Source organism: Dromaius novaehollandiae, chromosome 25 (genome assembly GCF_036370855.1).
Source record: "Dromaius novaehollandiae isolate bDroNov1 chromosome 25, bDroNov1.hap1, whole genome shotgun sequence".
Taxonomy (NCBI): Eukaryota; Metazoa; Chordata; class Aves; order Casuariiformes; family Dromaiidae; genus Dromaius; species Dromaius novaehollandiae.
In genome coordinates this window covers 1,212,705-1,232,562 of record NC_088122.1, presented here as the reverse complement: position 1 = coordinate 1,232,562, position 19,858 = coordinate 1,212,705, and the positions used below count along the sequence as shown (strand labels likewise).

Here is a 19,858-nt window from a genome sequence, read left to right as displayed (position 1 = left end):
GATTGTCGTCTTCACCACCGCCAAGCAGGACTACGCGGAGAAGGTCCTGGACGTGCTGGACCCCAGGAGGAAGCTGATCAGGTGATGCCGGGCAGGACCCCCGGGCGCCTGCCGTGCCGTGGGGCCGCTCCCCACGGCCTCCGCCTCCCTCCCCAGGCGCTGCCTCTCCCAGCGGGACTGCCTCTGCGCCCGGGGCTGCTACTGGAAGGACCTGGCCCTCCTGGGCAGGGACCTGGCCAAGACGGTGGCTCTCGACCACGCCATCCAGGGCTTTTCCTCCCAGGTACGGCTTCAGTGTCGGGGGGAGCCCCGAGTGGCCCCGGGGGTCTCGGAGGAGGCCCGACCCCACCGCACCAGCCGCGGGTGCAACAGCTCCTCCGTGGCCAGCGCTCGCCCTCCCTCCCCAGGCTGCCAACTGGATCCCGGTGCCGAGGTGGCGGGGGGACCCCGGGGACGAGGAGCTGCTGCGCCTGCTCCCGCTGCTGGGACGGCTCTGCCAGGCGGTGAGGAGCCCGCGGGGGGTGGGAAGGGGCCTCCCCGGCGCGGAGCTCGGCTTGGAGCTGCTCCCGCCGCTCCGGGGCAGAGGCCTCCTCCACCCCGCGCTCCCTCCCCGCGCAGGGCGACGTGCGCACCGAGATCCGGCGGCGGTTCCCGCTCGGCAGGCTGCTGGCCGAGGACTGAGCCAGCCCGCGTGGGAGGGCAGCGAGCGTTTCCCGGAGAAACCCCTCCTGGCCGGCGAGCGGGAAGCGCCCGGCTCCCAGCTAGTTCGGACGGGCTAGCAGGGCTCGTGCTGCCACAGGAGAAACCTCGCTCTGGCGCATCCAGCCCTCTCACCCGGGGCAGGAAATTTGGGATGGTCGTTAGCTGCTTTTTAATCTGGCTCCGATCAAAGTCCCAGTCTCCTTGGCTGCGGCACGAATCCCAGCTTGTCCCTCGAGGGGGACGAGCGGGGCTGCCGATGGGGCTGGGGTCCCCTGGGAACAGCTGCTTGCTCTCGGCTGCCCTCCCTGGAAAACCCTGCGGCTGAGGGCTGCCGTGCTGGACTGGCAGCTGCCGGCTCCGGCCTGGCCCGTCCTGCACCCTCTGTGCTCTGCGTCCCGCCAAGGGGGTGGTTTGGGTGATTATATGCTTGGACAAAGGTCTTGCTCTCGCCTTTAATTTCTGAGCACGTCTCAGCTGTGCAAACACGCTGAGCCCGGGGATGGCACGGTTTGGTGGTGGGACAAACCGCTCCCAGCCTGGGAAGCCGCATCTCTCCTTCCCCTGGGCTGCTGCGGTTCGGAGACGGAGGCCGAGCCTCCCCGCCGCGGCGGCGGTGCCCCCGGGAGGGCCCCAGCTGGCAGCTCTCCCCGCGCCTGTCCCGGCCCTGCCTGGTGCCGAGCTGCGTGCCGGGGCACGGCCGCCGCTGCCAGCCGTCCTCCGAGAGCGAGGGCCGCGGGCGTTCGCCTCCGCTCGCCCACGCCAGCTCCCGCCGTGCCGCCGCGGTGGGGGGTAACGGCCCCCCGTCTCGCCCGCTGTTAATCGGGAGCCTGGGACCACCCTGGGCTTCCCGAGCAGCAGCTCCGAGTCCTGCTCCCCCTCCCCTGCCAAAAGCTGCGTGAGCTCATGGCTGAGCTAATGCTCGAGGAGCTGGATGTGTTTACTCGGGTGCAGCTGTTTGGAGGGAAGTCACGTCTCCTCCCACCGCTGTCCCTTCGCGCCTGGGAAAGGGCGCAGGGCTCCGGCTCCGTCCGCGGACGTGCAGCTGAGCCCTGCTGGAAATAGCTCACTCGCAGCGCGCAGCCCCCACCAGCGCCCGGCCAGGCCCTCCCGGCACGCTCGAGCCCCTGGGGTGACGCAGGGGACAAGCCAGGCGGGGAGGTACGCGCTGTCCCTGCGCCCCTGCCGATACAGGGAGCTGGGAATGGAGTGGGCTCAGCCCAGGAGCTGCAGGCAAGGGAAGTCCCTCTCCCCTTCCCAGCAAAGGAGGGCAGCCCAGAGTGGCAACAACCAGTTTATTTCGGAGGCCCTGCAAGGCCAACTCTGTCCCAGGCTGGGGGACAGCAGAGCGTCTGTGCAGGTTTCTGCAGCGTGTGTCCGTCAGCCGGGGCTGCTGCAACTCTGTCCTCCCCGTCCAAGGCCACCACGTGCCATCTGCCACCAGCAGAGGCAGCCGGCGCAGAAGGCCGCGCGGTACGTGACGCAGGGGACGGCTAAGAGGACGGGGCTCCCGCAGACCAGGCTCAGCAGGACGAGGACGGGGAGATGCGCCCGCTGCGGCGCGGCGCGGCTGGGTGAGCCCCGCGGAGGCGAGCAGGAGTGGGAGAGCTCGTCGAAGGTGCCGGCGGGGGGACAGGCCGTGCAGTTGTTGGCCGAGGCCCCCCGGCACGTGTAGCAGGAGGGGTGGCAGCGGGCGCAGACGCCGGATCCGCGGGTGCGGCTGTAGTAGCGTGGAGGGCAGTAGGACAGGCACGAGCGCTGGTAGGCGTAGAATGAGTCACCGCACTCTGCGGAGGGAGAGGTGCTGTGAGCCGGGGCTGAGGGGGGCTGGGGCCTGCTGGCAGCCCCGGGGGCCTGTGACAGCACTGTCCCCTCCTGCCCAGCATAGGGACGCCCTCGGGAAGCCTCCCGGGTGGCGCAGCGGCTCTGCCTGCGTCGGGCAGCCCAGGAGCGTCAGTGCCTGGAAGGGGAGCACTCACCCTCGCAGGCTCCCCGCGCATCCCGCTTAACGCACTTGCTCGCAGCAGAGGCCACCAAGCGCCGGCGCGTCATGTCCTCGTCCGTGCCGCGGAGGTGCAGGAGGAAGCTGGTCAGGACGCCTGCGGGGCGGGAGATGGGGCTCCTGGTCCGGTGCCGGGAGCTCTGGGGCCGCGCGGAGGGGAGCGAGCAATGCCCCCCTCCCCGGCCATGTGCTGTCTGGGAAGACCCTCAAAATGCAAGCAAAGGTGACCCTGCCCCTTCCAAAACCTTGCAGAAAAAGAGGGATCGGGCCAGACCCTGCACCCAGCAGGGATGAGGAAAAGAGTAAGACTGACAAATCACTAGTCAGGAGAGGGGAAGGGAGGAGGAAAGAATGGCTGGGCCCTGGGTGAGCCTGGTGAATGGGGCTCGCTGCCCCGGGTGCTCACCTGTGTTATAGGCATCGCCCTTATTCTCCAGGAGGAGCGTCCAGGTCCCACGGGGGTCCTCATCCCAGAAGTGTGTGGACATGAAGGTCCAGTCCTTGTAGCCTTCCCTGCTGGTGTCATAGGGGCTGGGGGAGAAGAGCCATGAGCGCAGGGCTGGAGGGGAGGGATGCAGTCCAAGGAGGCCCTGGAGTCTCCCAGTTCTTGGTATAATGAGGCATTGCCAAGGCGTAGCATGGATTACAGAGGAGTCTCAGCCTCAGGTACTGTGAGCTCGTTCCCCTGTGGGGGCCAGAAGGAGCCACTTCACTGTGGGGTTGGCTCTTCTGGCACTGGGAGAGGCTGTCAGAAGACCCCCCACCCCACCCACCCCCCAGGGCAGTAGGTAAATCTCTGCACCACGATGTTTCCATCGCAACGTGCTTCCCCATAAACTTGCTGAACGCCCATGGAGCCCCCTTACCGCACAGCCACCAGTGTGGACGTGGTCCCCATTGGGCTGGTCAGAGCGATCGCCAGGTCCCCTCTCCTGCTGTAGCTCAGGGAGAGCTGGACCTGGACGTGCTCCAGGGAGCGGATGCCCTTGGTCCTCCCCGAGCAGAAGGAGCCATTCACAGGGATGGTGAGCTTGGAGCCTATGTTCCTACGAGGTATGAGGCAGAGGTAAGAGCTTCTCTCCCCCCTCCATGGACATCCTGCCCTCTGCAACCTCTAACCATGGCCCTGTGGCTACAGCAGAAGCCGTGCAGCGCTTTCCCGGGAAGCAAGGCCCAGTTCCTGCACTGGGCACAGCATGACTCTGCTGTAAGAAAGTGCCTGCACCAGCTCAGGTGAAGTTGGGCCCGGGGTGGGGGGTGTTTCTTTCCTTACCGGGGGGTGTGAAGTGCCTTGACCGAACACTTCCACTGAGGCCGAGTTCCTGTCCACTTCTTGGCCAGCTCCACCAGCAGACCAGCGTCCAGGAGCCCGTAGCCGTAGTGGTGGCTCACTGAAAGGTAGATGCCACCCAAGAGAAGGCACATGAGACCTGTGACACGAGAGTGCCGGAGGGCTCCTCTCCAGAAATGCTGGTGAACAGTTTAAGGGGGCAACACGTCCTCCCAGAAATGGCAGAAGGGAAGCAGAAGTGCACAGGACGGGCAATGGCCAAGACATCCACTCACCCTTGCGCCCGACGCCGTTCACAGCCCAGTCTTCTGCCTGCAGGTGGGCGGGCTTGGAGGCCCTGACCACGAGATGCTGCATGTCACGCCAGGTCAGTGCTGGGCTGGAAGCAAGGAGGGCTTTGGGACAGAGGTCTCTATTTTGGGTTAGCTTTTGAGGCTGAAATTTGGCCCTTCTAACTTCTGATATTGGAAAGTTAGTTGTCTGGGTCCAAGCTAGTCCCTCCCACAACTTTCCTGATTGCTGAAATGGGAGAAATGGGCACCTCCAGAGGACAACTCCCTTCCTGTCTCTGGCCCCTGTCCTCCAGGAGAACAGGTTGCCCCATGAGAGCACAGGGAGACCTCAGCTCCACACCCCAAAGCCCCCCTGGCAACAGGGTGAAGCCCCTCTTCCTCGGCACTGCAGGGTCTCCGTGAGGCACCACGTGTGCCCTGGGCTGAGGGACGGGACCGCTGCCTTGCTGGGACCTACTTGGCCTCCAGAGCAAGGGCAATCATTCCAGCAGCCAGCGGGGCGGAGGCAGAGGTGCCCGAGTGCTTGTCGGTGCAGCGATGACGTAAGTCAGTGGTGACCTAGGGAAGGAGAGGGGGTTCTTGGGGCAGTTGCCTGCTGATGGAGCAGAGGGCAGGACGGACTGGAATGGATCCATTCAAAAAACACTCCCTTGGGTTCTCTTTGCCTGGTCCTTCCATGCCTTCAAGGCCTAATACAGATGCTTTCATAAAGTCCCCTCTCCCTGCCCAGGTAAGAAGGGTCCAGATGAACCTGCTCCATACTGGGAACGGTGTCTGCTAGAGGGTCGCTGCCCTGGGAGGAGCTGGGGGGGACTCACAATCTGCTTCTCGCTCCTCGTGCCGCTGCTGTAGGTGGTGGTGAGGGTGGAGGAACAGGCCTCGCTGTACCAGGGTATCTGACCGCTTGCAGAGGTGCTGCCGACTGACAGGGTGTAGATGCTGTTGGTGTACCCGTCGCAGTTGCAGTCGTCGTGGTGGAGCCCGCCGTTGCCGGAGGCCCAGATGAAGACCGAACCGAGGCCTCCCCGCCCCTGGCAGATGGAGCGGGAGCAGGGAGTCCTCCCTTGATGCTCTCCCAGCAACACGCTGCGGAGAGCCTGGAGGATCTCTTCCCACTGCAGCGCGAGGACCCAGCGCCAGCCCAGCTCCTGCCAACAGCAGGTTGGGTTCAGAGCCAGCAAAGTCGGAGGTGCCAAGACTGTGCTTACATTTGTGACGCCTTTGTAGAAGGCCTCGGTGGCCAGCGCTCCTGGCCCGTCCACAGTCTTCCCGTCGTCCTCGGGGCCCCAGCTGGCACTGTAGACGTGGATGTGCTGGGGATGGAAGCTCAGGGACTGAGCCTCCACAATGTCGGTGATGAGACCATCCAGCATCCGCACACCTGCAGGGCCAGCAAGATGAGAGCAGCCGCAGTCAGGTAGCCAGCGATGCCTTGCGGCAGGCTCCGGGTGGACATGAGCATCTCGTGTTCCAGAGGAGCCCAGGGAGAGAGCGGGATCGCGCTGGCCCCTGGCTTTGCTCCCTCGTTGCTGTGGGCACCTTTCGCATAATCCTGCCAAAAGGAGATCAGGCTCCTGCAGGTCTGCAGCCACTGCTGTGAGCGTGTGCCCGAGGCTCCTTGTTAATCCTCTCGCAGCTAAGCTCAGCAAGTTATCCCAGCTTTCAGCCCCATTCGCCACACATGCTTCCTCGGGGGAACCTAAGCCTGCGTGTTGCTGGTGCTGCCTGGCCAAACCTTCTGTTGCAGAAGGGCATTAAGTCCCCACGGCTCCAGGGACCCAGCAACCCCAGGACCGTGCCAAGAGCAGCTCTGCGGACCAGGCTCGCAGCAGCGGAGCCTCGCACCACTGCTCGGTTTGCTGTAACTAAGCAGCACCCTCTAGTGTCTTCCGAGCCATCGGCTTCCTCCAGAGCAGCCCAGCCGCTGTGGGAAGCTCTCAGTGCTTCTACACACGCAAAACAAGATCCAGAGATTCACTCTCAAAGCGCTGCTACAAGGCTCCGGTTCAAGGGCCTGATTTTTTCAGAAAGCCCCGGCTCCTGCCTCCCTTCAGAGTGGGGACAAGGGTCGCAGAAATCCCTGCCAGCAAGGACTTTGCAACGCTGACTCAGCCACGCTGCTCTTAGGGAAGCCAAAGCTGTCTTTGCAGCATTTGGATCAGGATGACGTTAGCATCAGCCCGATGAGGTACAGCCTCGCTGTGGGCCTGGAGCCACACACTCCTCCGGGGCATCTGAGCTCGTTCGTGACTCCCTTCCCGCACCACACCAGCAAGTGGGAGTAACTGCTCACCTCCAACTTTTGCGTTGTACGCAACGCCTGCTCCACAAATTCGGTTGTTGGCTACAGCTGCCACTTCTCCTGCACAACGTGTGCCGTGCCTGAGGGGTAGTTAGATTGTGATCGATCCACAGTGAGGAGTAAAAGGGCCTGGAACGGTCTCAGCCCGGAGAGATAAGAAACACCCAGCACAGGGAGCAGAGATTTGTCTGCACAGCCAGCCAGGAAAACCCACCGGTTCTCGTCCCAGGCGTTGTATCTGGGCTGTGGATCGGGGTCATTGCTGTTGAAGTCGTAACTTGCGAGGGGATCCTGTTGCAGAAAGGGGCACCAGCGTGAGAAAACTGCATTAAGAAGTTTGTTGTTGCAACAACTTGAGACAGCCTTCCTGGCGCTCAGCCCCGTGTCCGGCCCTCGGAATCGCCCTGCCTCCCAGCAAGCCTGCTGCTCCCGCAACCCCGACAGCGCCAGGGAGGCCCATCTGCGCCCAGCAACTGCATCAGATTAACCTGAAATTGTTTTAAACGGGGTTTCATTATACCAGTGTAACTTTGCATGTCGTGGTACTGGCTCACAGTACCCAGGTTCACATTCGATGAGAAAACACAGCACAACTTGCCAGGGGCTATGGGTGAGTCTAATCTAACTCCCTGCAACGGAGTTAGCAAAAAGGACCCAAGAACTATGTTTTTATAAAGAACTGATTAAGATTCACTTGTTCCCTTTGCTTTCTGAGCACGTGAGGGCTTACAAGGTTTACTTGCTTTGCAGCTTGGTCTAATTACATCTGACTATTTTTGGAGCTTGAGTGTTGCCTTTACAAATTGCATGTACAAGTTCTAACGTTTCCTTGATGTGAGAACTCATTGTGAAAATACTAAGCCTTTTGATCCAGCCAGGGAGAGGTTGAATTCCCAGTGCAAAGTCCCATCAGCCGGATAAAGGTATCGGCTCCCACCCTCCCCTGGAGACAACGTGCTATAAAGCAGCAGCGTGCAGCTTCCTGGAGCCTTCGCTACTTAGCCCTGGAGGCAGTAATTATAGTTACGTAGTTAGGAGACAGGTCTGGATGATCCTTCTCAATCCCGTCGTCCAGGATGGAGAGCACAACTCCCAGACCAGTGTACCCTTTGCCCCAAGCACTGAGGACGTTCAGATCTGGACTGACATCGTTGTTCTAGAAAACAGATTAAATCTGATCAGCCAGGGTCGCTCTGGGCAGCCGGCTGTGAATGCCCTTCAGAGGCTGCTCTGCTGTATCATCACTGTCAGTATTAGCCGTATTTATGCGTAGGGGAGATGATTTGCTTGAGGACATCGGGATTAGAAGGGGGAGACAGGAAGCAAGAGCAGCAAAAATCTCACCATGTACCACTGTTTATGGAACCAGGGATCTGTCGGCACCACCGTGACGCTTCTCTTCACACGCTTCTTCACGGTTTGCTGCTCAAACCAGTGAACCTGAACAGTAAGCAGGTCCCTCGTGGGTGTCGGGCAGAGCTGGGGGCTCCTCCTGGGGCCACCCGGCAAGCCTCACGCGTGCTTTGATCCCACAGTGCCTCCGTTCAGCCTCTATGTGCCTGCAACACTCACAGCTGGTGTGTCCCACAATCTGGGATATTCAGTACTCACAGCTGGTGTGTCCCACAATCTGGGATATTCAGTACTCACAGCTGGTGTGTCCCACAATCTGGGATATTTAATACTCACAGCTGGTGTGTCCCAAAATCTGGGATATTCAACACTCACAGCTGGTGCGTCCCAAAATCTGGGATATTCAACACTCACAGCTGGTGTGTCCCATCCCTTCGCACGGCTCTTTTACCTTAACAGGAGGAGAAGGAGCCTTCGACGCTCCTCATCTCTGGCTGCGTGGCCAGACGCCGGTGTGATGCTCGTGTCTCTGGACCATGCAGAACAGTGTCTCAGAGATAACCACACCGCTCGGGTAGGAATGGTACAGCGGCCCCGAGGCCGGCAAATGAACCAGGATGTGTTAACACCGCTGTGGTGTCTCCAGGCCTGAACCCTTATCTCTGCTCACCACGGTGTGCTGGCAGCCCCAGCCCCCTGCGATCACCTGCTCCTTACCTTGGGCTCTTTCTTCAGGCGCATGTTCCAGCCCCAGTGTCTGCTTAAGGACTTCTGCGCGGTGCCTCGGTGTTTGAAATGGTAATAAGGCTCTCCCTCGATCACCTGCGGGGACACGGAGCTGCTCGGGAGGTCATTTCCAGACAAGCAGCCAGACGAGGGGCGTGCGTGCCAGCTCGACACGGGTTGTAGAGATCAAAAGGAGATGTTTAATACATGAGTCATGTACGGCAGGACAACCAGGGAGCACCACCGGGAGACGAGGCACTCTTCAAGACGAGCTTATATTTCCTCGCTCAGCCAGCCCCTGGGGGCAGCTCTAATGCAGGCACCCAAGGCCATGAATACCTAGGTCCGTGCAGCCCTATTGCACCAATTTCCTCCTTAATTTTCATTTGCATCTGCTTCAGCATGCTGGAGAGAGTTTAAAACCAATGGCTCATGCTGTTAGATGGAATAACTGCATGCCCTCCTTTAAAATAAAAACAGCACCCTGCTAAAAGCTTCCCGGTACAGAGGCATGCTGGAGAGAGCTGGGGAGCACAGACCCAGAGTGAAAAATACCCCAGGGAGCAGATGCGGGCGCTGCCCCGGCTCCGCGCGCTGGCCTCCTCCCTGCCCCGCGAGCCTTTCCTCGCTGCGGCCGGCTGCCCAGCGGGGCGGGGAGGAGGGGGCTCCCGCTCCCCACGTCCAGATGGGAGCTTTGGCACGAGGAAAGAGGGACTGGATTCGGGGCCCGAGCGTCCCCCGCGGCCCTGGGGGGCGCAGATGGGGCCTTGGCCCGGGAGGGTCGGATTCGGGGGGGCCGGGCCTGAGATGGGGAGCCAGAGGGGGGACAGGCCCCAAATGACAGATTGGGCCCCAAATGGGGGACCAGGTCCGAGCTGAGGGGGACAGACCCCAGATGAGGGGACCGGGTCCCAGATTTGGGACAGGCCCCAGAGGGGAGACCGGGTCCCAGACGGGAGACAGGTCCCAGCAGGGGAACAGGTCCCAAACGGGGGGACAGACCCCTAACAGGGGATGAGCCCCAGACAGGGGACAGGCCCCATGTGGGGGGACGGGCCCCAGACGGAGGGACGAGCTCTAGGCTGGGGGATGAGCCCCAGAAGGGGGACAGGGCCTAGACGATGGACCAAGGCCCAGATGGGGGGGACAGGCCCCATACGGGGACAGGCCGCAGGCGGGGGGCCGAGCCCCATAGGGGCCCAGGCCGCATATGGGGGATAGGCCGCAGGCGGGGGGCCAGGCCCCATATGGGGGGCAGGCCCAGAGGGGCCGAGCCCCGAAGCAGGACAGGCCCCATACGGGGACAGGCCGCAGGCGGGGGGCCGAGCCCCAGAGAGGGCCAGGCCCAGGGGGGCCGAGCCCCGCGGGGGCCCAGGCCGCCCTCACCTGGCCGAGGCAGAGCAGCCCGTGGCGGCGGGCCAGACGAGCCGCCCCCCGCGGCCCCGCCGCCGCCCGCACCGCCCAGCTGCTGAGGAAGACGCGGGGCCCCGCGGGGCCCGGCGCGGCCGCGGCCGCCAGCAGCAGCGGCAGCAGCGCCGCCACGGCCCCCCCCGCCGCCATGGCCCCCCCCGCGGCGTTGCCGGGGCGACGGCGGCGGAGCGGAGCCGCGCCCCGCCCTCGCGGCTCGGCCCGGCCCGGGGGCAGCGGCGGCGGCGGGAGGAGCGGGGCCGGCGGCGGAGCGCAGCCACGGGCGCAGCCATGGGCACGGTGCCGCAGCGCCTGCAGCGCGTCCTGGAGCGGCCCGGGCCGCTCGCCGACCTGCTGGGCCGCCTCGAGGCCCGCACCGGCGTCCAGCGGCTCTACCTGGCCACAGGTGCGCCCGGCCCCGCGGGGCCCCCTGCCCCACCGGGACCCCCCGGCCCCGTAGGGGCCTCCCTGCCCCAGGGGAATCCCCCAGCCCCGTAGGGATCCCGCTGCCCCATAGGCATCTCTCTGCCCCATAGGGATCTTTCTGCCCCATGGGGGTCTCTCTGGCCCATAGGGATCTCTCTGCCCCATGGGGGTACCCCTGCCTTATAGGGATCCCCCTACTTCATGGGGGTCCCTCTGCCCCATAGGGATCCTGCTGCCCCACAGGGTCCCCCTGCCCTGTGGAGATCCTGCTGCCCCATAGAAAGTCTGCTGCCCTGTGGGGATTCCCCTGCCCCATGGATATACCTGTGCTCTGTAGGGATTTCTCTGCCCCATAGAGATCCTGCTGCCCCATAGGGTTCCCTCTGCCCCATGGGTGTCCCTCTGCCCCATGAGGGATCCCCACGACCCATAGGGATCTCCTTGCCCCTGCATATCCTTCTGCCCCGGGGGTTTCCCTGTCCCATGGGGATCCCTCTGCTTCTTAAAGACCTCTCGAGGATCCCCTGCCCTATGGGGGAATCCCTCTGCCCCAAAGACGTCCCGCGTGGGGCTCCCCGTGTGCTGGAGAGATCCCTCTGCTCCGGGGCGATTCCCCAACCCCACGGAGGTCCCCCTGGCTCTGGAGGGATGGCCTTACCCCATGGGGACTCTCCGGGGATGCCCCTGCCCACAGAGATCCCCCTGCCCCATAAGGATCCCCACCCCTTGGAGAATCTCCTGGGATCCCCATCGCCCCATGGAGATCCCTCTTATGTCATAGAGATCCTCCTGCCCCATGGGCCCTGCCTGTCCGTTCCTGCACACCCCTGTTGTGGGTGTCCCCACGGGCCCCCCTCTTTCCTGCGGTGCCCCTCACCGCTCCTCTGGGCTCTGCCCTCCCCCCCAGCGCTGCCCCAGAGCGGGGGGTGAGCCCGGACCCCGGGGGAGAGCTGCCCCGCGGCAGGGCAGGCTGCCGCGCTGGTGGGTGTCTGCCGCTTGCAGAGGGCCGGCTTCGTCCTGGGAGCCGGGGGGGGCCGGGGGGTGCTGGGGGCCGGGGGGTGCTGGGGGCCGGGGGGTGTTGTGCCGACTGTCCTCACCTCCCCTTTGATCTAACGCTCCTCCACGCGCTCCCTGCCTGCAGGTGCAAAACGCTGCCCTTAGCTCCTGCCCGCAGCCCCGGCCTGGGACGGGATGTGCTTTCAAACCGCCTCGGTTTGTTTGCCGGTCTCGGCTCAGCTCCCCACAACCTCGGCGCGGGCCGGGGAGGGTCCCTGGGCCGCGGACGGGCAGACGGCAAAAACGCAGCGGATGGAATTAGCGGCTGCAGACGGGCCCCTCCGTGCCGGTGCGGGGGGCCAGGCTGCGGCTGCCCCATGGGCTCGCCTGTCGCGGAGGGAGGGCAGAGGTCTGCTCGTTAGCTAGATCCTGTTTGCTCATTAATGAGAAACCAGCGTTATCTCTCCCGGGTATTGCCCCCGGCACCGCCTGACCCCTCACCGCCGCTTCGGGCCGTGCTCCCGGCGTGGGGCGACCCGGGGCTCTGCCACGTGGAGCGGCCCGGTGCTCTGCGACTTGCCCGGCTGCGGGCTCTGATCTAGCGTGAACGCCCCCGCGACGGGCTCCGGCTTTGCCTCTTGCCTGCGTCCCGGCACGCGTGTCCCCCAGCTTTCACCTCGCCTTGTGAGCGCCGGGCTCTTACCGGCCGCAGAGCTAGTTTTTCCACTTCGTTTTGGAAACGCGTGCAGGAACGGGCTCGTGCGGCTGCGTTCTCGGAGCAGGTTGTGCTGGGAAGTGACACCTGATGCTCAGGTGTCTCCTAAGCAGAGGCCTGGGGCTCCGGTTGTGCTCGGGCGCGTCTGTGCGAAGCGCTTTTGTTAGGGAAAGCGCAGAGGCATCGCTTATACTGGAGCTAATAGCTGTGTTCTTACGAGGCTGCCGCTAAACAACAGCTATCAGATTTCTTTCCTTCCCTGGGCTCGGAGCCGTTACTAATTTGTGTTTTAACCCAGCAGTGTCTGTTCGGCATCTTTTGAACCCGCAAGGAGCCGGGGCTGCCGTGCAGAGGCTGCGCTGCTCCGGGCCGGCACGGCCAGGTCATGGCTTGAGCTGGTGAAAGCGGGGCTGGACAAGGACGATGTCCCGCTGCCAGCGCGCTGTGTCGGCAAAACCTCGCTCTCTTTTAGATGCTGCTTTTGTCAATTAGATCTCTTCCAAATGTCTCCTCCCCTGCAAGGAGACAAGGGCTGGGTCTCCGTGGGGGGGTTGGTGCTCCAGCCCTGGGGCCGGGGGTCAAGTGCTGCCGTGGGGCGGGAGCTGAGAGCCCGTTTAGCTGCTCCCCGTCTGCTGCCCGGGGAGTCCGTGGGTTTCGTGCGCAAAATGCTTTGGGGATGGAGGGGATCTGGAGCGGGAGAAACGCGTGGGAGGCCCTGGCTGTGCGGTGACACCCGCGGAGGGCTGAGCTCCTCCTGCAGCACAAGGCTTTTCTTTATACGCTAAGTCTCTTTTTTTATATAAATTTCTGCAGGAGCTAAACTTAGGCAGCCCATAAAATCCATGGTAGGTCTCTCCAGAGAATGAAACCCAGAGCTGTCTGAACCTGCCTGATAGTTTTCCTTCGAGGGAAGGTTGCGATTGCTCCGCGTGAGCTGCAGGGAAATGGTGTTGCTCCTGCCTGTCTCTGGGAAGACCCAAAGCCACCTCGGTGCCCCGAGCCCGGGGTGCCCGGCAGCGAGACAGGGAAAGGAGAAGAAATGCTGCTGTGAGCAGATCTGGGATAATCTGTCCTTCATGCCCCAGCAAAGGCTTTCCTCTAATTCCCGTCTCAGGTGGGGTTAAGCCTTGGCTTTCCTGCGAGCTGCAGAGTAAGAGGCTCCTGCACATGGAGAGGTGTCGTGAACAGGGTGTGCAACAGCGGAGACGCTGCCGGGATGCGACAGCGAACGTCCTTCCTTTAGCTCCGCGTGCTCCAGGGTTGCTTTCCTGCCCCGTCCCTTCGGGGTCAGCTTTTGGCTGCCCTGGGCAGGTGTCCGTGCGGCCGGGGTGCAGCCGGGCTGAGGGGACGTGTCAGTGCCAGCGCCTCGCCGTGCCGTGCGCCAGGAGAGGGGCCAGCGCGCGGGCGAGGGCTCTGCCGCAGCAGCGGTTTTGGCAGCAAGGGCTGCTCTTTCTGCCTCCCACCATCCCAACCACTGGGGCTCCCGCAGAGCCTCCCGGCTCTCCAGACTCCTCCGATCTCGCCTCCCGCGAGCCTCAGGCTGGGGAGGCTCCAAACAACCGGAGCCTTGGCTTACATTTAATTTAACGATTTAATTTAATAACAGGAAAGCGGGTTTGGATTGCTGTTCTCAGGGGGGCTGAATTCCTAACAGAGAGCGAGTGCGCGTCCGGGGGCTGTGTGCAGAAGGCAGGGAGGGGATGCGTGCCCCGAATCCGGGCAGTTTGAGTGCGCGCTCGGGGCGCTGCAGGTCCCGGGCAGCCTGGCCTGGGCTCCCCGCCGCTGCCCCGAGGAGGGCTGCGGGGACGGCAGAGCTCGTCCTGCGCGGCCCCGTCTGCCCCGCGCACGTCCACCCTGCGCAGCCGGCTGCGGCCCTCCTCTCGGAGCTCCTGGCTCCGGTAGCGCGGCCTGCCCTTGAGGAGTGCTCCGGGTTATCAAAACGCCGAGCGGCTCTGCGCTCCGCGGCGTGCGGACGGCGCCAGATGCTCGGGGTGTCGGGAGCAGCGCGGTTGCTCCGTGGAGGCCCTCACCTTTGGACCGTAGGTGTGAGCGTTAAAGTCTCCGCCGTTCAGCCACCTTGCAGCGCTGGCTTGGGTCCAGGCCTGCTGCGTGTCAAAGGTGCTCCGAGTTTGCTGCGGGAAAGTCCCTTCCAGCTCAAGGCGGGGACAAACAGTGACAAAACCAGAACTTTCTTCCTCAGCAGTTTGTGCCTGGGCATCTCCGATGCCGACGGTGCTTGGCAGAGTCCCAGGGTGCGGGTGCGGGTGCGTGGCCTCCTGGGAGAGGGAGCACCTTCACCCCGGCACGGGCTGCGCCAGGCTCTCCGGGGCATCAACGCGGCCGCTCCAGATGGGTGTTGAGCAGCCTGACGCGTGGAGGGTTCTTTTAAATAAGCATGGGGCGGCTGTTACCGCGCACACCCCTTCCCCACCTGGGGGTCCCCGGCACTCGCACCTCTGCTCCGGACGCTCGCTAGCTCCCGCGCTGTGCTGGGAGCCCCCTGCGCCGCGCGGCTGCTTCCTGCCACCTCCAGCTGGGGCTGAGGGGGGGCAGACGTTGGCCGCCTGCAGCAGCCGGCTGCCAGGATCTGCACGGTGAATTCCCACCGCGGGGAGGGAAACCTGCCCAGCCGAGCTGCTGCCTGGCTGGCTCTCCCGGCAGTCTCCGGCCTGGCAAACGCACGGCTCTCGCTGTCTCCCCCGGCCCAGGCTCCGTCGCGTTCCTGGGGCTGTACCTCGCGTTCGGCTACGGCGCAGCGCTGCTCTGCAACCTCATCGGCTTCGTCTACCCCGCGTATGTCTCGTAAGTACCCGCCTCGGCCCGGCCCCGCTGCAGCGTCTGCTGGGCAGCCCAGTTTGACGCTGAGCTGCCAACGGGGTGTTAAACGTCGAGTGTTGTCACGCTGAAGAGCATCCCCTGCCTTAGCTGCGGGACCGGGTGTCTGGTGAATGAACGCTGCCAGGCTGGTTATGACTGGGAAGCCCCTGAGGAAACAAGGGCTCCTGAAAACAAATGTCTTGAAAACCCTGGGGCCTGGCAAGGTCCCGACTTGGGGCAGCGGAGCCTGGTACCCGGCTTTGCTCTGAAGTTTGGGGGACTGGGGGAGATGTCTCCATCTGAGAAACGGGACCGGAGAAGCAGCCACCTCTCCCCTCTTCCTCCCGCAGCATCAAAGCCATTGAGAGCTCCAACAAGGAGGACGATACCACGTGGCTCACGTACTGGGTGGTGTACGGCGTCTTCAGCGTAGCCGAGTTCTTCTCGGACACTTTCCTCTACTGGTTCCCGTTCTACTACGCTGGGAAGGTAACAGCTCCGCAGAGGGAGCAGGGGCCCGCAGAGGCTGGAGACCCCTCACGCCATGGCTGAACCTACAGGAAAACCTTTGGTGGGCTCTGACCCCATAGCAGGGCGGTCATGACGGTGGCAGCCGGGTGTAACTTAGTAGGAGGCCACTGTCCGGCTCAGGACGGTCCCCTGCGGAGCTCACTGCAGTCAGCCCTGGCCCCGGGACCTCCAGCCCTGGGAAGCTGCCTCTGGACAGGAGCAGACCTGGGCTGGATGAGGCTGGAACATCTCAGCCGCTGCCCTGTAACTCCCCTGCATCTGGAGGCTGCCGAGCTCGGCTCCTGCGTGCCCTGCCTCCCCCCTTGGCTCCGGTCTTCCAGCTCTGGAGCGTCTCTCGCCCCTGCAGTGCCTGTTCCTGGTGTGGTGCATGGCGCCCGTGTCCTGGAACGGGTCCCAGGTGCTGTACCAGAGCTTCATCCGGCCCTGCTTCCTCAAGCACCACCAGGCTGTGGACAACGTGCTCGGCAGCCTCAGCACCAGAGCCCTGGACGCAGCCTCCATCGTCACCGGAGAAGGTAACGACGGCCCCGTCTCCTGCTCCCGGTTGCCGCCGTCCCGCTGGACGGAGCATGGCGGCTGCCCCACGCGCCCTCTCGTGTTTGGGGACGTGAGGGCCGAGGACCCCAGCGGGACGCGGGCTGCTCTAACGTTAAGTACCACCAAGAGGACCACGTCCCCGTGCCCCGCGGGCCGCGCTCTGGGCCGGCCGCCGCGTTGTCCTGCCCGGCCCGCAGCCGCGGGAGCCAGCGGCTGGTTCTGCCCCTCTCTTACTCCTCTCTCTTTCTCTCCGCGCCTCCCCGTGCAGTCCTGCAGACTCTGGTCCGCAGCAGAGCCCGCCTGGCGGCCGAGGTGGCCCCTCAGCCGCAGCTCAGCCTGTCCGTATGTACGAGCCGCGGGAGCCCCTGCCCAGCCCGGGGAAGGCGCCCGCCCGCTCCGCCCGGCTCTCCCGCTGCTCCCGGCCCGGCTCCCGCGGGCGGCGGTGCTTCCCCTGCCATAGCGCTCCCCGGCCTCCCCGCCGCCCCCCGAGCTGCCTCTCCCGCCCCAGCTGTAGCGCTAGTGTCCGGCTTCTCGGCCTGCTCTCGAGCCCCCCCACCCCCGAGCCGGTGCCGCCGGGGGGGCCGCGGGGGGGGGCGGGTAACGCCGCCGCGAGGGGAGGGCGGCTCCGGGCCGAGGCCCCGTTCGGGCCGCGCTGACCCCGGTCCCCCCTCTCGCCCCGCAGCCGCCAGAGCAGCGCTGAGCCCGCACCGAGAGCCGCCGCGGCACCAGTGAGGCGGGACCCCGCTCCCGCCCCGCTTCCGGTTCCGGCCGCCGGGGGCGGGGGGGGGTGCTACGTAATAAAGCCCCGGGGCCGCGGCGCCCCCAACCGCCGCTCCCGTGTGCTCCCTGCGGGGGGGGCGTCGCCATTGCAACGCGCTGCCGCGCCGGGTCCTTTAAGAGGGGGCGGGGCCCGGAGGGCGGTGACGCGGCCGTCACGTGGCCCTATGAGGGTGGGGGAGAGGCGGAAGTGGGGGGGCGGGAGGATGTGGGCGCGGCCTGGGCGCTACGGTGGCCGGGACGACGCGGCGGGGTGAGGCGCGAGGCGTCTGTCTGTCCGGGGAGCGGGGGGGAGTCGGTCTGTCTGTCTGGAGGGCTTGGGGGGGGGCGTCTGTCTGTCTTAGGGGCAGGATGGGGGGGGGCTATCTGTCCTGTAGTGCTGGGAGATGTCTGTCTGCCCGGAGGGGTTGGGGGGAGCCTGTCGGTCTGTCTGTCCTGGGGGCAGTACGGGGGGGTCTGTCTGTCCTGAGATGGTTGAGGAGTCTGTCTGTCTGCCCGGAGGGGTTGGGGGGGGTGTCTGTCGGTCTGTCTGTCCTGGGGGCAGTACAGGGGGGGTCTGTCTGTCTGCCCGGAGGGGTTGGGGGGGTGTCTGTCTGTCTGTCCTGGGGGCAGTACGAGGGGGATCTGTCTGCCTGGAAGGGTTGGGGGAGGTTGGTCTGTCTGTCTGTCTTGGGGGCAGTACGGGGGGGGTCTGTCTGTCCTGGAGGGATTGGGGGGGGTCTGTCTGTCTTGGGAGAGTAGGGAGGGAGTCTGTCTGTCTGTCTGTCCCAGGGACAGAGGAGTGATGAGGGGGGATCTCTCCATCTGGGATGGCTGGGGGGGATCTGTCTGTCCGGAGGAACAGTGGGAGGGTTTGTTTCCCCTGGGGCGGCGGAGGGGGCTCTGTCTGTCAGTCTGGGGCTGGGAGGGAGGGGGGCTGTCTGTCCTAAGGGCAGCGAGGGCGGTTTGTCTGTCTGGGGGCACAACGAGGCAGGGGTCTGTCTGTCCAGGGCAGTGAGGGGGGTCCGGCTGTCCGGGGGGAGCGGCGCGGCCCCCTCAGCTCCGCGCCAGGCTCCGTGCATGAGCCCGTCCCGTGATGAGCTCCAAGGCCAAGAGGGTGCTGCCCACCCGCCCTGAGCCGCCCACCGTGGAGCAGATCCTGGCGGACGTGAGGGGCACCCGCCCGTCCGACCCCGTCTTCGTGCTCGCCGCGGAGCCGCCCCGGGGCGGCGGGCATGACGGCAGCCCCTTGCCAGGTGAGCCCGCCCGGGGGCACGGGGGGCGCGACGGGGGGCGGCCGCGGCGCGGGCGAGGGGCAGGCGCTCTGCCGGCAGCCGCTGAGCCACCTCTCCCACCCCGGCAGATTCCCCTGCCCCTGCGAAGCACGTGGACGCCGAGGACGAAAGGGAGCGCCTGTATCGGCAGAGCCGTTCCTACGTGGAGATGAACCAGCAGCTGCAGGAGTCCTGCCAGCTGCTGAAGGAGAAATGTGAGGAGCTGAGGCGGGCGGGAGCGACTTTGGAGCAGGATATCTTGGAAATGAGGCAAAAAGCTTTCTGAGACCGCTCGCCTCCCCTGAGCGGCTGGGGCAGCGGGGAGCACGGATGGAGCTCGCCCAGCCGGGCTCCTACTTGATTTGAAAAGCTAGAGCAGGTCCCCGGCACTCAGGACTCCTCTCCCCGGATTCCAGAGGACTTTGGTAGGTGCCGACCTGCAACAGGCGTCCTGAGGACGTCCCTCGTGACTGTTTGCTTATTCCTAAGTCACTGAAAGCTACTACAGAGGCAGCTCTGTTTGTGTTAGATTTACCAGAACTGACGCTGCTGCTGCTGCTTCCCTGCAGCCCCGAGGCCCTGGCAGGCCGCGTGCATGCGGCTCCGCTGCCATCTCCCCTCGCCAGGCCTGCGAGGGGCCGCGGGGTTGTTTCTGAAGCTCAGGGCTGTGCCGTGTTCGCAGCCTGACCTTTCCCCTGCGAGTGGCAGTGCTCTCGCTGCTCATGCCGGGCAGGGATCCCCGGAGCCGGCCCTCGGATCCGTCACGAGGACGCGGTAGCGGGTCCCCAGCAGGAAGCCTGGCCCAGCCCGGCTGCAGGAGCAGGAGGCCACGCGCGGAGCTCGCGCTTGCTTTGTCGTTGCTGTGAGCTCAGTGCCGTCGCCCCTGGTAAGTGGCATGTCTGTGCCCTCGCACCACCGGTTCACCTATGACTTCTCCATCTGGTACTGCCCTGAGGACGACAGCATCGCCTCGGACATCTCCGAGGTCTTGAAGAACGAGGGGTTTCAGGGCTACACAGAGCATCAGGACCAAGTGGCAGGGACGTCCGTCGCCCTAACAGCCACCCAGGTCATTCAGGCCAGCCGAGTTGCCATCATTCTCCTGTCCACCAGGTCTCTAGGTGACCGTTGGTGCCAGCGTGTCTATGAGTGGAACCTGCACAACAACATCCACAAAGATGGGACCAAGATCATCCCTGTTTATGTGAACATAAAGAAAGATCAAGTGCCCATGTTTCTACAGCACCTTACCGAACTGGAATATGGAAACCGCTACTTCTACAAGAGGCTTGTGGACAGCCTGAGAAAATCTCGGTCACGGGCAAGCAAAGCGCAGTGCGCGTGTTCCTCCAGAGCAGCCCAAGCGAAGAGCTGAGAGCCCCGCGTGGCTGGGGGCAGCGACGGGCCCGTCCCTGGAGGTCGGTGTTGGGTTTTGTGGCCCGTTCCGTGTCTGGGGTTTGCTTGTCCATCCCTGCGATGACAGCAGGGGCGGGAGTGGAGTCGTGTTGTCTGTTAATAAAGCTGTTGGTGGTGGGAACGTGTCACCCCAGTGTGCTCTCTGCGTGCCGTGTCAAGGCCTGGGGCTGCGGCTGTCACAAATCTCTGTGTTCTTGCTAGAAACTCTTGGAGGATGGAGGACGCGACTTCCTGCAAGCTCTGAGGTGCTGGGGAGAGCTGCGAACTGGCTCTTTCAGCCCCTGAGCTCATCTGCCCCATCCTACACCCCTGCTTCA

At 64.5% G+C, this 19,858-nt stretch overlaps 3 protein-coding genes across 6 annotated transcripts; 2 read left to right on the top strand and 1 right to left on the bottom strand.

The window, feature by feature from the left end:
* Positions 1 to 1,977: 1,977 nt before the first annotated feature.
* On the bottom strand, positions 1,978 to 9,368 carry PCSK4 (proprotein convertase subtilisin/kexin type 4). Of its 4 annotated transcripts, none has more exons than XM_064497406.1 (14): positions 8,658 to 9,365; positions 7,932 to 8,027; positions 7,615 to 7,743; positions 6,802 to 6,878; positions 6,579 to 6,667; positions 5,494 to 5,837; positions 5,104 to 5,316; positions 4,743 to 4,843; positions 4,268 to 4,371; positions 3,975 to 4,092; positions 3,568 to 3,747; positions 3,108 to 3,232; positions 2,679 to 2,798; positions 1,978 to 2,486 (listed from the first exon to the last, which is right to left on the bottom strand). In XM_064497406.1, exons 1-14 carry the CDS (start codon positions 8,679 to 8,681, stop codon positions 2,080 to 2,082), a joined length of 2,127 nt encoding a protein of 708 aa, XP_064353476.1. In that variant the 5' UTR covers positions 8,682 to 9,365; the 3' UTR covers positions 1,978 to 2,079. The 4 variants fall into 4 exon arrangements, with proteins under 4 accessions (XP_064353476.1, XP_064353477.1, XP_064353474.1 ...); XM_064497407.1 differs by having other exon boundaries at positions 5,494 to 5,666; positions 8,658 to 9,364; XM_064497404.1 differs by having other exon boundaries at positions 5,104 to 5,837; positions 8,658 to 9,368.
* A 903-nt stretch (positions 9,369 to 10,271) lies between these two features.
* Positions 10,272 to 16,926, top strand: REEP6 (receptor accessory protein 6). The gene is made up of 5 exons (XM_064497437.1): positions 10,272 to 10,479; positions 14,919 to 15,012; positions 15,378 to 15,516; positions 15,905 to 16,073; positions 16,778 to 16,926. The coding sequence occupies exons 1-5, from the start codon at positions 10,365 to 10,367 to the stop codon at positions 16,825 to 16,827; spliced, it is 567 nt and encodes a 188-aa protein (XP_064353507.1). The 5' UTR covers positions 10,272 to 10,364; the 3' UTR covers positions 16,828 to 16,926.
* Positions 16,927 to 17,049: 123 nt separating this feature from the next.
* Positions 17,050 to 19,662, top strand: C25H19orf25 (chromosome 25 C19orf25 homolog). The gene is made up of 3 exons (XM_064497442.1): positions 17,050 to 17,125; positions 17,862 to 18,107; positions 18,215 to 19,662. Exons 2-3 carry the CDS (start codon positions 17,948 to 17,950, stop codon positions 18,409 to 18,411), a joined length of 357 nt encoding a protein of 118 aa, XP_064353512.1. The 5' UTR covers positions 17,050 to 17,125; positions 17,862 to 17,947; the 3' UTR covers positions 18,412 to 19,662.
* Positions 19,663 to 19,858: the final 196 nt, after the last annotated feature.

Bases quoted from the DNA above. Each gene is read 5' to 3' on its own strand.
- REEP6 (XM_064497437.1), top strand. From the start codon at position 10,365: ATGGGCACGGTGCCGCAGCGCCTGCAGCGCGTCCTGGAGCGGCCCGGG. The intron at 10,480-14,918 runs GTGCGCCCGGCC...CCCCCGGCCCAG, and splicing joins GCGGCTCTACCTGGCCACAG to GCTCCGTCGCGTTCCTGGGG. The intron at 16,074-16,777 runs GTAACGACGGCC...CTCGCCCCGCAG, and splicing joins CTCCATCGTCACCGGAGAAG to CCGCCAGAGCAGCGCTGAGC.
- C25H19orf25 (XM_064497442.1), top strand. From the start codon at position 17,948: ATGAGCTCCAAGGCCAAGAGGGTGCTGCCCACCCGCCCTGAGCCGCCC. The intron at 18,108-18,214 runs GTGAGCCCGCCC...CCACCCCGGCAG, and splicing joins TGACGGCAGCCCCTTGCCAG to ATTCCCCTGCCCCTGCGAAG.
- PCSK4 (XM_064497404.1), bottom strand. From the start codon at position 8,681: ATGCGCCTGAAGAAAGAGCCCAAG. The intron at 8,028-8,657 runs GTAAGGAGCAGG...CTTACTGTTCAG, and splicing joins GCCTGAAGAAAGAGCCCAAG to GTTCACTGGTTTGAGCAGCA. The intron at 4,372-4,742 runs GTAGGTCCCAGC...CCTTGCTTCCAG, and splicing joins GCCCTTGCTCTGGAGGCCAA to CCCAGCACTGACCTGGCGTG.